Below are 14130 nucleotides of genomic sequence, written 5' to 3' on the forward strand. Positions count from 1 at the left end.
CGCTAAAACAATTGTTTAAATGCATGAAACACAAAAATAACAGATAAATCTGTGATTTCAAAGAAATAAAATGGATAATGGAGCAGAGTTTCAAATACAGTACCTTAGAAAACAGAAGAATACTATCTCTGAGGTTTTCTCCATCTTTTTATTTCAGAAGCTAAGCCAACAAAGAAGAACTTAAAATGCTGAAAATAATGCTAATTACTACCTAATTTTAGGTGATAGAATATACTACAAATAAAAAGATTATGCTTTCTTCCACTTAATTTGTTATAACGAAGTATTTCTAAGATATGCAGTCCTACAAGTGAATTTATTCAGTTGTTTGTTATACAGGGCAGTGGAAAACAGTGCACTGGAAAATTACTGCAGTATTCATGATTTAAAAAAAGGTCAGGAGATCTCAGGGGCATTGATGCTTGGTACTTGATGTAATGATATTTACTGAATGATTGACTAACTGAATAAATGAATGAATGGAGGTGATAGCTTAGGAGATTAAATTGCCCTGAGTAAATTGATACAGCTTTCTGGTTAGGCTACTCAAAACACTAAGGGACAGAAAAAATTCATAGGAATCCTTAGGTGTATTAAAAAGGATACACCCACTTGGTCCTAGAGGCATAATCATCAGCTGCCAATTTTACTGTCAAATAAAATCCCCCCATCCCAATCTTGGTAATTACCTACTGAGAGGACCATTTCTAGAACTTCCCAGAATATAATCTAAGACTTACCCGTTTATCTATCTCTCCATGCTGCAGCTGAACAAAGCGGGCACTGATAGCAGCTATGTAACTCTGTTGATTAGAGAATGCGACTCGCCCAGCTCCTTTTGGGTATTTCAGCTCAGGGTCAGTATCAATCCCAGCATAGCACACACCTCCATAGAGACGATCCATTATCATGGCAAGCTCCACTAAATAAAAGAGCAAAGAGGGTATTTGGAAACAGGAAAATCCACCTAGCTCACAAAAGGGTTCATCTAAAGCAGTTCATCTGTATTCTGAGCTCACATCCTTATAATAATTACTAAACCAATCATTAATATTTATTCTTTTAAGTAAGGAGCAGGGCTCTCCTGGGTGCTTCATATATGTTGTCTTTTTAACTTCACAACAACCCTTGGAAGGAAGTAGGTGGTAATTTCCCAGGGAAATCAAGGCACAGTTGGTTAAGTGACAGTGCTGGGCTTTACACCCTGGGCTATCTGCTCTATACCATGCTGCCACCATGTATTTACAGTTAATAATGTATTGCTTAATATAAACAACCATGTGACCACCAGAAAACTGACTGGTGGACTCTGTGTGGAGGTCCTTCTACACTGTCTCCATCAAATCCTTATTACCTTTCCCTACAGTCTAGCTGTTCACCATTTTTTTCTATAAAAACCTAAAAAAATGAATATATCATGTTCTCCATGAAATGTTATAATTTTGAAACTGCATTCTTGTTCATTCTATGTTCTTTATCTAATTTATACCAATAAACCTCAAATTACTTGAAGTTGGGGATGAACTCTTCTAGAAGTACTACAAACACGATGCACTGCTGAGAACCCTACTATATTTCGGAGCTCAGTAAATAGCTGGTAAGCAAATGAGGGCATGGGAAACGAACCCTGAAATTCTTAACATAATCTACTCTTGGTTTTTTCAGATGATGAGAGTGAGGCTCACTAACACCACAGGAAGTACTTGGCACCACTTTTCCCCCCTTTCCCCCCACTTAATCCTCAGAAAAACTTTATATGAAGAAGATACACCTAATTACTCCATTTGACTGATGAGGAAATTGAAAATTAGGGAAAACAATTTGTCCAACATCACTCAATGATTTACTGGGAGCAGAGTACATGAATTCGAATCCAGATACTTTGATTCTAGAACTCTCGCTCTTGAACATTAATTCAAACACTTGTGGAGAATTTTTCCTATAAACCTTTTCAAGGTATTTCTTATGCTAAAGGGTAAAAGGGGTATTTTTGTTTGTTTAATCATACCAGCTCGTAATGGTCGAGGAACACCACCAACAAATATAGTTTTTCGTGGGTCAAGAGGCTGTGAACCATCCATTACAAAGTCACTGTCACTGAGATTCCAAGGCCGAATCTGTACCTAGGGAGCAGACAAACCAAAATGTCCCATTCTTAATGCAGACAATTTATGAGGAAGTAAATTTATCCTATCCTACCCAATCCCCCAATAGCCACATAATATTAAGTTAGCATAGTATTTGATATTGATCAAGATACAATACTAAGTAAACTAGGATTGTGTGCTCAATCCTACAAATGCAAACTACTCCTGTTACTAACAAATCTGTTACATTATTTCAAAAAGCATTTCAAGGCAAAAATTTTGATATTTGCAGTAAACTTATGATAAAACACTTCAGTGTGTCCATTGCTTTAGTCAACGAAGAATTGTGTACTTCACCGTAATTGTTTGCATTTATCAACTGCTACAGATGCCCATACCAAAGGCTATGGATGTGTTCATAGTAGGGTATTCCCACTATGCACATCAACAAAGTCCTAGGCTAGAGGTTCCAAAATCAAATACCTATGGGGACTGTGAGGGAACATAAGTCAAGAATACAGAATCTAGGCCATGGGAACCCTGGGAAAAGTGTTCCTGATCTAGACAACCCCAAGACACGGAGAGGAGCTCCATTAATTATTGCTTGAGCGGAACCAACAGGCACCTCCATTCTGAACTGTACCCCATTTCTAGATCTGGCTGAGTGATAATAAAGAATTGATTTGCCAGATTTGTCAAAACAGGCCAGTTGCTACTATGCCTAAAGACTTATTTTATGATTAAAAAAAAAAAACTTTTTCAAAAAGATAAAACAGTATGCCATGTACATTTATGAATATATATAATTCACTTTACTTTGGGAGAGTACCATATGCAAAAAGTTAAGGATAGTACTAGGTAAAATCTTGATCAAAGAGAGAAACGAGACAGACAAATATTTGTGATTTTTGAGTTCTATTATTCAGAGGAAATTCAGCTACTTAATCTTTATCAAAGGCATTATCAAGTAAAGTCATCTAATGGTAAAGACTAATATTTTAATTAATGAAAGAATTCAATATCAAAATAATGTGTGTAAATAGCATAGAGTGTCAACATTAGAAGGCTGACAACAACAGCATTCTACTTATAAACATGTCAATTAACAGATACATCAAGATGTCTGTTGGTTTTCAAACAAAGCAGAGATAAAGGTAGAAACAAGAGGCTATTTTTATGTTAGACAGCACTCACTGGCTTATCTTTGATAGTGGGACTTGACACACACAGGTAGAGTTTTCCATCTTCTTCAATACATGCATCAATCAGAGCCTGAACAGAGCTTTCATCTTGAAAGAGCAGGAATGCATAGCCTGATAAAAAGGGGGAAAAAACTTATTTGTTCCCTATTTTTTTTTTTTTAATTCTTCAACGGAAAGGAAGTATAAGCTGAAACTAAGGAAGGGAAAAAGAGTAATAAAAATTAAAACTTGAATCTTCCAACCCCAAGTTTGAGATCTTAAACATCTTTTTAAGGTAAAATTAAATTTGAACTAAAAGTATGTATTAGGTATAAATATTAAAGATGTATTTGGGAAAATAAAAGTTTTAACAATGGAAAATTTTACAGTGAACGTAAACATTTATGAAAAGGCTACACATGAAAAAGCATAGGGATACACTTTATTTGTATATTGAATCTTAAGAATTACCTTTAGGAGGAAAATAGGATTTGCTCTCTGCTTTATGAGGCCAATCCACAATCAAAGGGCCAAAGCGACGAAAACTAGCTGTGATCTCATCTAATGAAAAACAAAGCAAAGCAAAAAAGTAAATTTAAATATTTTTATAATCATTTGGGGGGAGGAGTTTAGAAAAAAAGTTTCAAATCTACTATTTACAAGAACAGTACAAAGAACTCCTGTATCCCCTTCATCTAGATTCCCTAACCATTACTATAAAAATACAACCACTGGCACCTGCTCAAAGCAAGGCCATTGCCTCATATACCACCATGTAACCCTCCCAATCAGGAAATCAATATTCATACAATGTTAGTACCCAATTCACAGACTCCATCCAAATTTCAAAGTATCCCAATAGTATCTCTTTTCCTCTTTCTGACCCAGGATCCTATCCAGGACACATGATACATTTAAATGTCCTGTTCCTAGGTTATCAGTATTCTTCAGTTTTGGAACAACTTCTCATTCTTTCCTATCTTTTACATCTTTGACAGTGTTAAAAGTTTAGAGACCATTCATTCTGTAGGATAACTCTCAGCTTATACCATCTCCTCAGGACCAGATTCATGAATAGACTATAGGAAAATAAATTTCCAAAGAACTTCCAGAAAGAGTAGGTTAAGCATGTATAGGTAAGACCCGGGAGGAGGTCAAGACAGAGGAAAAGAAGAGATGGGGGATGTGTTCAAATTCCAAGCTGGTAGAACTGTTTTCCTCTTCTCTAGGACTGTGAAACAATAGTCTGCTCTGCTCTGCTACCTGTTTCTGCAGTACCATTTTGCTCATGTAAGAAAGACTGGTAAATAGAGGAATGAAATCACTATAACCTGGAAGTTGTACCAGTTTGCAAAAGATTTATTCCTGAGCAAGGTGAACTAGCATAGTGGGAGCAGAATTACAATTTTCATCAGGAAAAGAAAAAGCCTCTAGTTTGCCTGATAGGAAGGCAGGAGCCCTCCTACTCTCTTAGAAAATGAAAAATGAGCACAGCAACTTGGCTCGCTTGATAGAGAAACACACTCCCAATCTTTCAGGGCTCTCATCTCCAGGGAGTGTGTACTTTCTCAGGTGCTCAGAGGTCTGGTTACATCTGCACTGCTTCCAAACCTGCAAGCCAGCATTTCTGCTCTGTTGGTTTTGTGTCTTTTCGGTATTCCTTGAGGCAGCCTCTAACCACACTGAGTTACTTGCCTGAATTGTCCAAGTCATTTCCAAGGTAATAATTTTATTTTTGTTAGTGCTTCAGGTACAAAGTTCATTAGGTTCTGAATTATTTGCTTTTAACCCTATTTCCCCAGGAACCTTATAACTTTTAGTGCATAATTCTACAGAACACAATGTTCTCCAGGAATATATATTACAGTAGATAGGTCTGCCTACTTAAATTGCTACTGACTTATCAATATGCTTGATGATTATCATAGTTCCCATTGATTTTGCTCAGTTTAAACAATCTCCTTTGCCAGATTGGTCACATTTACTTATGCTCCTAAGAATTTTAGAAACTGCACATATAAGATTGCTCAGTAATTTTCCAAGAAGATATAGACTATTTGGGCCAGAGAAGGAGTTTAACCTAGGCAAGGTCTGATAAAATTCAGTCTTCTCTTCACACTCTGTTACATAAGCATATAATGCATTCATTAAATATCATCTGGGCTAAACACCTGACTTCCAAGGGTCGGAAAACATAGAATCCACAGTACTAAGGAAAATGAAGATTCTAGCAAAGAAAACAGCAGGCCACACCCAGGAGCTTCCTAGAGAGGCCAATATTGTGACCACATGGTCAACCCAGGATGAACACTTTGGAAAACTAGGCCCTCTGAGAACAGGATGAAGACTGATTCAATCTAATCTGAAATCCTAACACAGTTTCCCCCCAAGACAATTTCTCATAGGTCAAACAAAACAAAAGAGAACAGTGTTTATTTCAATCTTTGGCTTTTTGAATACTTTTTTTGCTTCAATCTCCCAAAAATTGACCATCTTAAGGAAAATGAAGTGACTCAATACATTTAATCTCAGTTTAAGAGAAGTTATTAAACCCTATTATTAGACCTTATAGATTTTTATAGAAAACTATTCTATTCTCCATAACATGAGTTGGTTTATTGCCATTCCCATTCAGGAAACCAAGACACAAGAGATTAGGAAAGCAGTAACAACCACCATCAAGGATATATGGGTTGCTATATGGTCTGCTACTTGAATTTTAGTCTGAACTTGAATAGGGTCACTTAGACCCACAGATGAAGAAAATATTGCTGAGCAACAGTCCTCTAAACCTTTGGCTGGCTCCTAATGCAAGTCTCAGCTCAAATATCACTTCCTTAAAGATTTCCTTAGGGTGCCTAGGTGGCTCAGTCAGTTAGACGTCCAACTCTTGATATCAGCTCAGGTCTTAATCTCAGAGTTGTGAGCTAAAGCCCACATTGGGCTCCATACTTGGCATGGAGTCTACTTAAAAAAAAAAAAGAAAGAAAAAAAAAAAAGAGGCTTTCCTTAACCACCTAAGATACCCTGAATATCACAGTATCACACTATTTTCTTTTCAGTATTTTCTTGCACGATCACACACTTTTTGTCTGCCTTCCCCTACTAGAACTGAAACTCTATTAAAACAAGGACTTTCTACCTTGGTTATCCTGTAAACAAGCCTAAGAATGGTGCATGGCATTTTTAAAAACCTGTAAATATTTAACAAGTAAAAAATACTCAAAAAAATGAAAAAACTCTTAAGATTCCCTAAAGTTCATCCTTAATCGAAGATTTTAAATTTTCTATTAACTACATTTTTGGGGCAGTTAAGAAACAAACAGGAAAACACATAGTTGAATCTGACCAAGGCAACACACACAGACAAAAACATAGTAAGTGGTATGTGTGCCCACAACAGACTCCTGAGACAGTTTCCTAAAGACAGTTATTCTTTTCATTGAGTCCAATTGTTTGTTACAGCTGGTTCCCAAAGTCCTGCTCCTTTTCCTTTATAAACTATTCTTATATGCCATGACAGCAAGATCGGACAAGAGAACAATGCAATCAAAACTGAACACCTGGAGCCAGATAAAACTGTCATTATAATAACAGGAACCACTGTCTATGCGTTACCTACTGTGTGCCACAGTCCAGGCACTGTGCAAGTAACAGTTCTTTGTAAATATACCTTCATCTATGTCAGGAGGTAATCCGCCCACAAACACCTTGCGAGAATATCGTTCCACTCTCTCTCCATTCTGGTGAGTGAAGCAGTGAGGTGAACCCAGGCCACTATGAAGAGGTTGATCCCCACGGCCATCATCCAAGAATCCATCTTCCATTGGGAACAGTGAAGACTGACCTGGAATAGAAAGCAGGAAAAAAGCTAACAGCAAATGTTCCTTGCCACGGCTGATCTTACACCAAGAAACAAGACAAACGGTAGATTCAATAAAACAGCTTTTATTTTTCTCACTGAATAACAAATTACTTAGATATGCTCTTGAATTCCCATCACTTGAAAGTCTCAGTGGAGTCAGAGAGAAAGTACATGGTTAAATAGAAGGCTGCTCAACTATACCCCTGGGATCCAGAAATTTCAGTGAGTGAAACGGAAGTACAGGAGGAGGGAGTACTCTTTTGAATGCAGCTGGCAGTAGACTGCTCTACCTTGGCGAGGCCCCATGGCCATGGGCAGCCTAGACATGTACACTAAATATTAAATTCGACTATCAGATGCTAGGTCACTTAAATTTTTTTAAAACACAAAATAATATAGCCTACACAATTGCCTCTAAGACTGTCCTTGAACAAGTTGGATTTTTAAAGTGAGCATTCACCTTGGTTTACCTTAATGGGATATAATCAAAACCCATTAATGCTATTATCCAACTTCATTGTCTAGTCTTACAGAATTTAAAATTTTGAGGCAAGCTAAAGATTTATTTTCTTTTAGTTAAGTAATTACCAGCTGCCACAGGTGCTATCTAATTCTAAAAACTAGTCATTATGTTTGCTGTTTGAAAATCCTATCATACAGAATATACAAGCAGAAAAGACCAGAGATGCCAATGTGGTTAACATTATTCCCATGTTTACCTGACAGCAAAATATGAACTTTGTAAATCATAAGCAAAACACAGAGGTACAAAAAACTAGAATCTCTCAAGCACTGTTTTGTCACTTTTCAGGTTGCCAATTTACTTCTAAGTATTACATAAGGAGTTTGTTAATGGATCCTACAGAATCATAGCTTCAGTGCTCTTCCTTTACTGAAACATTCCAATATTCTTTTGTTGTCACACTTGTCTTCCTTTCAACTTTCCTAACTAAACACAAGTAATAATGGTATATTAGTAATGAATTTACCCTACAAAACTACAGCTCAAGAGTTATATAAAAATTTTTTAAAATGACTACAAAATTGGAAGTTATTTCCTAAATAATGTTTAAAAGTCACTTGCATTTTAAAGTTGAGCTATTTGACTAACTTACCTGCTTGTAAAAAGGCAAAGCTATCACAGGTGACAAAAATAAGATTTATTCAGGCACCTCTAGGAAATGATTCTTTAAAATTCCTAAAATTTCTAGAGCTTTTTCCCCCAATGTTTGAAATTTATAGGATTAGTCATTGATTTAGCCAATCTCATTTTAAACCAAATGTATCATGCTGACTTAGTAGAAAAAAAGTAGACATAGGTATTCAAATATAATTGAGCTTCCAATGTAATCAGGTATTTTGAAACTAGTCACATTGTATTTTCCTTTTTAAGATCCTTAATTTTTTTCTAAGAAATTCCTTTCAGAAGAAAAAGGTGAAATAAATCTTCAGATATAAAGAAGTTGAGTTTATAATACAGGAACATTATTGATTTGAATCCAAATCCTACCACTCTGACTCCTTCAAATTACAAAGTCCATAATGTTAACTATGACATATAAAGTATGTATGAATCAAAGCTATGTTGCATTTCCCCCCTCCCTTCCTTCCCCACAAAGGCAATAAGAAACTGAGCAAACTTGGGACCTCTCGAAATACAACTGGTACATTCAAAAGTTAGAAACAATAATGTTACCTCTCCTTCGCCCATATGTCCTTGCTGCATGTCAAATGAGAAAAAAAAAAAAAAAAAAAAAACCTTTCAAACATTGTCAAAAGAATCAACTGTGATTTTATCTACCAGCTTTTGAAACTAAAAAAAGAAAAGAAAAGAAAAGAAAAAAAATTGGCTATGTTCCTCATTTCCTAGTAAATGTCTCAAAAACAAGGAATCTGGATGGTGAGAGGTCAACTTAATGCATGCTTTTTTTTTTTTTTTTTTTAATTCTTCAAGGACACTGTAAAGCTATATTGAATTTTACTTGTGGTAAGAGAAGCTGTTGGCTGTTAACTGTCACCCAGGATCCAAACTAGTATGAAACTAAGATAATATGTAACATTACCTAACACGATCTAAACCAACTCCTACCATACTGCTCTTAAATTCTCCCAGAATTTCCTCTAACTAGCAATTCAATAAATAGTTCAATATTTAACTCATGACTTTTTCACCACTAAATGATAAATAGCAATTTTACATGATGTTTTTATGATTAACCTCTAATAAAGAAAATCATAACAAATGAATCTTTAGGCAATTTTTAAATCACCTTTAAACTAAAGGAAGTTTCTTGTCCCTTGTCAAATTTTCTACCATGTTCCAAATGCTGAAAAGTAAAAGGTTTGGCATTTTATTGCCAAGTAGGTTACAGCTAAAAAGATAAGTATATAACATACTTATACGTATTTCCTTGAATACTTAGGAAATGGCAGTACAAACTTTAAATCAAGAACCTTTAAAAAAAAAAAAAAAAAAAGAACCCTGAAACAAACTGGCACTTATTAAGCCCAGCTTGTCCAAATACCTCAATCCTAATCAACAAACATTGCTTAAATGCCAGTTCTTGCTAGGGACCATGGATAAACAGGACATGGCCCGGACTACACGGAACTAGCAACCTTAAATGCCAGAGAGCCACATAAGCAAATAATGACAATGCAGCATGCCTACTGCTATTGTAGTTATGTGTTGGGTGCAACCAGAACAGAGGAAGAGAAGCAACTGTCTCTGATCAAAGAATGAGAGATGGGGGTGTCGCATTTGAGAAGGAGATGGGATGGCATTTGAAATCTTAAGAAAAAAACAAAGAGCAATGCAGCAAATAGGGATGCCGTATAAAGTTCAGGGAAAGGTGCATAGTACAGAAGCATATGGAACAATTGAGGGCTTGGCTAGAGAGGTGTTCAAACAAGAAGATGGGATAGATTCCTGAGTTAAAAAGTATAGCCTTTAAGAAGTCATTATACAGGACGCCTGGGTGGCTCAGTGGTTGAGTGTCTGCCTTCAGTTCTGGGCATGATCCCGGAGGTCCCACATCGGGCCTCCTGAGGGCAACCTGCTTCTCCCTCTGCCTATGTCTCTGCCTCTCTCTGTCTCTCTCATGAATAAATAAAATCTTAAAAAAAAAAAAAAAAGTCATTATAAAGACTAGCCAGGGTTTTAATTCTTAGCCCACCAGACTAATATTCAACATGTTACAACTGAGTTATAACTTACAAGTAATGTATGTATTTTCCAAAATAAAATTGTCTCATACCAAAATACATTTCTCCCATTACTAGGTACACTGATTTTCACCAATGTACTTGAATAAATAGATCTACACAAAAATCTCTCTCGGCTAGGATTTCACTTTAATAGAGGTCTTAAATTTGGAGTGGGAATGGTATTTTCTCAGTCAACCTGACATAGGCCAGAAAGACAAAAATTTTATAAAAACAGATGCTTAAGAACATTCTATTCTTATGACTGCTTCAATAACAAGGAAGTTTGGGAAAATGAATGACTTGAAAATCTTGATTCTGTCAATCTTAAAAAAGTTGATGGATGTTACTTAGATTTCTAAGAAAATAGGTATTTGAAAAGAATCGACTTTTAAAAGCTACAAAATTAATATAAAACTCTCATAGTTTCCATTTATCAAAAATAAATATAGGTTCAGGAACAATAAGTGCTACAGATTAAGGGCAAAAATCAAATAAATCTCAAAATCTTTAAATGTGTATTTTCAAACTCTGACCTTGTACCACAAAAGTAAGCTAGTTAATATAAAAGAATTCATGGTTAAAATCCTAAAACTACCTAGAAATGTTTTCCCACATTAACAGAAAATAAGTTACAGGTGTACAATGCTTACAACCATAAAAACTTCCAAATCAGAAAGAGAAATTAATATAAATTTGTACCAAAAAATTTTAAAAAATAATATTCTGGAACACAGAAAATTAGTGTTTTTTTTTATTTCTACTTATTATAATGCCCGTAATAACTATAACTTTTAATGTAGATTTTGACATGACATGTATACAGAAAAGTATACAAAGCATAAGTACAGAACTCAATGAATCTCCCATTACATGAACATACCTATCTATGTAACTAGAACCCAGACAGTAACAAAATGGTAAATGGTGCTGCTTCATCCTACATGTCAAAGATGTACTAAGCACCTTTTTCCAAACTATTTCAAATTATACTTTCAAGATCATTATGATGCCATATTTGTAACACAGATCTTTACAGCTTTACTGAGGAAAACAGACAGATTTCCAATCTCATGATTATTGAATGTTGCATATTATTTGATGGTTCTCAAACATCCAAGGAAGCGGCAGGTTAAAAAAAAAAAGAATTCACTTTAAATATGTTTAAAGAATCTACATTTTGGAAAACTTCTAGCTAAGTTGGCTGAAATAAACTCTGCCCAGATTTTTCCTTTAATTACCAAAGAGTACACTGTTAAAAAGATTTTTAAAATGCATGTTGTTATTGAATACAAACCATCTAGTACCCATAGGATTTAAAATGACTACTATTTATATATTTATCTTTTTATTTTTATTTATTCGTTTTTACCTATAAAGTCCTCAATAACTTCATGCTCAGTACTAATATGACTTACGAATATTCTAAATGGGCTGGAAACATTCTACTATAAATTTTTATAATTTCTGGATACACGTTGTTGTTAGATCTATTGCAAGCACTTTATTTCCAAAATGTCTTTACAGGATTGCTTACAAATGTCCTATGTTCATCATTAAATTCCCTCTAGTAAAACATTCCACTACTCTGGGAAGCTAGATTTGCAAAGAAGATACAGAAAGACTTTTCAGATCTATACATTAGATCTATATCTATATATTTCATTATGGAAATGAAAATATTTGTTTCTTAAAAGTATCTTTTTCTCATTTTTATAGTAAAAAAGGAAAAAGTACACATAACAGGGATACAATCGTAAGAAGTAAACACCTAGCATGTAGCCATTTTAAGACTAGCACATATTCCTGAGCTGGTATCTAAAGTTCTCTAAGATGTAGTTTCCATGAGTTTCCTATGTGTGTATTGTATGATTCTTTTTGTGTACATTTAAAAATAAAGAAAACATAAATAGGTATGTGGGAATATGCATAAATCTTTTTTCTAAAAACCACCACAAGAACCTTTAGAGACAAAAACTGGCATGGGGAAGGAAAGAAGGAATTCACTTCTTGATTTATCCCTTTCTGTACTATTTACATTTATTAACTATATTACTATACTTGTTCATGGACCCTTTTTGATTTTCTTCTTGGTACTTAATGTTAAAAACAAACAGATGATGTATTAAAGAAAACCATACTTTCCTACATGAGAAGAGTTAATTATCTTTGTAAAAAATAGATGAGGGATAAGATATTACTAGCTTTCAGCAGGCAATGAAAGACTGATCATACTCAGGCTCCTCTGTCCCACCTCAGGCCCTCCACTTACCTCTTATTGCCCCCCAAGTAGAGAAACCAGATCGCAATTCTATTCAGAAAAAAACAAGGGGCGAGGGCTCAGATTAAAAAATGTTATCAAATAACTGACTTTTCCAGTAGGACCAAAAAAAAAAAAAAAAGTATGTGGAGGAATTAGTCAAATAAATCAATCATTTAAAATGATAGAAATCAAAGTCTGGAAGCTAAAAGGAATTAATGTGTTAACAAAAGAATAAAAATGATAGAACCAAAAAGCAGATAATCATAAAGACCAGGGCATACAATTCAACAAAGATGCAAAGAATGATTTTATAATAATTGGGGATTGATTTAATAAATCAGTAATAAATTTGTTAAATCAATTCCTAATGTAACAGATTGAATTCATTGTCACAAAATTATTTTAAATGTATGCTTAAATATATGCTTAATGGTTAGAATTTCATGTCACATTGGCTTGTGTTTATACTCGATACAATATTCAAATAACTGCAATAAGATATAATAAAGATAGACAAAGTTGTAAAGAGCTCTCTTATAGTAGGGCAGAGAATGGGACTCTAGTTTCTCTATATCCCCTAATCCTCAGTTTTTTATAAAAATGGAGAGCTGATGAGAGAATAACAAAAGATACCCTATGTATACATGATGACCACACAGTCAGATGTTCAGTAAGCAGCAATTTTTGCCTTTTGCAAGAATAAACTCATGTATCTATATTCTGAGGTTGGTCTTCAATAATTACTCTCAGCTTTTCATTACTAAGGCTAACAATTGCAGGGCACTTTAGAGTTTACAGTATGTTTTCATATTATCTTTTTCACGATGGTATCTCTCAACATGCTCTGAACTGTAGCAACTAGAACCACATTATATACATTTTCAGTGAGTGACTATAATCTACATTTCTCCTGGGTAAATTATACCCTCCCCTCTTTCATAGGTTTCTGTTTTACCCCATCCTCTGCCACCCTGCCACTAAACCTTAAGCAGGCAATCTTCCTCCTTTCATTCCAAAGAACTATAATCAAGAGTTGCTCTATGCTAACCATTTTTTTTTTTTTTTTAAATCTCTTACTAATCTCCTCCTCTGGGACAAGCAAATATTTTAGTGGATACTTCCAAGTGAAAAACTTCCACAGAGAAAAGGAAATACATATATGAATCTGTTAAAACCTAACATATTTTGCTGTTATTCTGTAACTTTCCCGGCCAGAAGTTTCATTTCTTTAAGCAGTTAATCCTATGGGCTAAACCAGTGGAATGGGAGGTTGGGGAAAAAAGTACCATGCACAAGCACTTTTATATAGAGGTGGTGGCCATTACATGTTAGTTTTCTCAGGCAAAATAAATTTTCAAGATGGGGAAAGGGAAAACTAATCTTTCAGTCTGAGGTCTGTCTCAAAGCTACACCAAGACATACCAGAGGAATCCAAGGTAAGTCTAGCCCAAGTTTAGCACTCCTTTCTGATGTGGCTGAGAAACTGAGTCACAGTTTCAGGCTTGCTTTTCAAAACCATAAAAATAGATG

The 14130-nt window shown here is 34.9% G+C and overlaps 1 protein-coding gene across 4 annotated transcripts in view; it reads right to left on the reverse strand.

The window, feature by feature from the left end:
* Nucleotides 1-14130, reverse strand: part of CPEB4 (cytoplasmic polyadenylation element binding protein 4) — a 61493-nt gene that overhangs the window by 6131 nt on the left and 41232 nt on the right. For 2 of the 4 annotated variants that reach the window (XM_026006911.2, XM_026006900.2), the window contains 6 exons: nt 8830-8853; nt 6942-7115; nt 3740-3829; nt 3282-3400; nt 2009-2123; nt 741-922 (listed from right to left, as the gene is read on the reverse strand). In XM_026006911.2, the coding sequence (XP_025862696.1) occupies nt 741-922; nt 2009-2123; nt 3282-3400; nt 3740-3829; nt 6942-7115; nt 8830-8853 (704 nt within the window). The remainder of the gene's footprint in view (nt 1-740; nt 923-2008; nt 2124-3281; nt 3401-3739; nt 3830-6941; nt 7116-8829; nt 8854-14130) is intronic. The other 2 variants (XM_026006916.2, XM_026006907.2) reach the window with 1 other exon arrangement.

The sequence above is a fragment of the Vulpes vulpes genome, chromosome 4 (assembly GCF_048418805.1).
Source record: "Vulpes vulpes isolate BD-2025 chromosome 4, VulVul3, whole genome shotgun sequence".
In the NCBI taxonomy this organism is placed as follows: Eukaryota; Metazoa; Chordata; class Mammalia; order Carnivora; family Canidae; genus Vulpes; species Vulpes vulpes.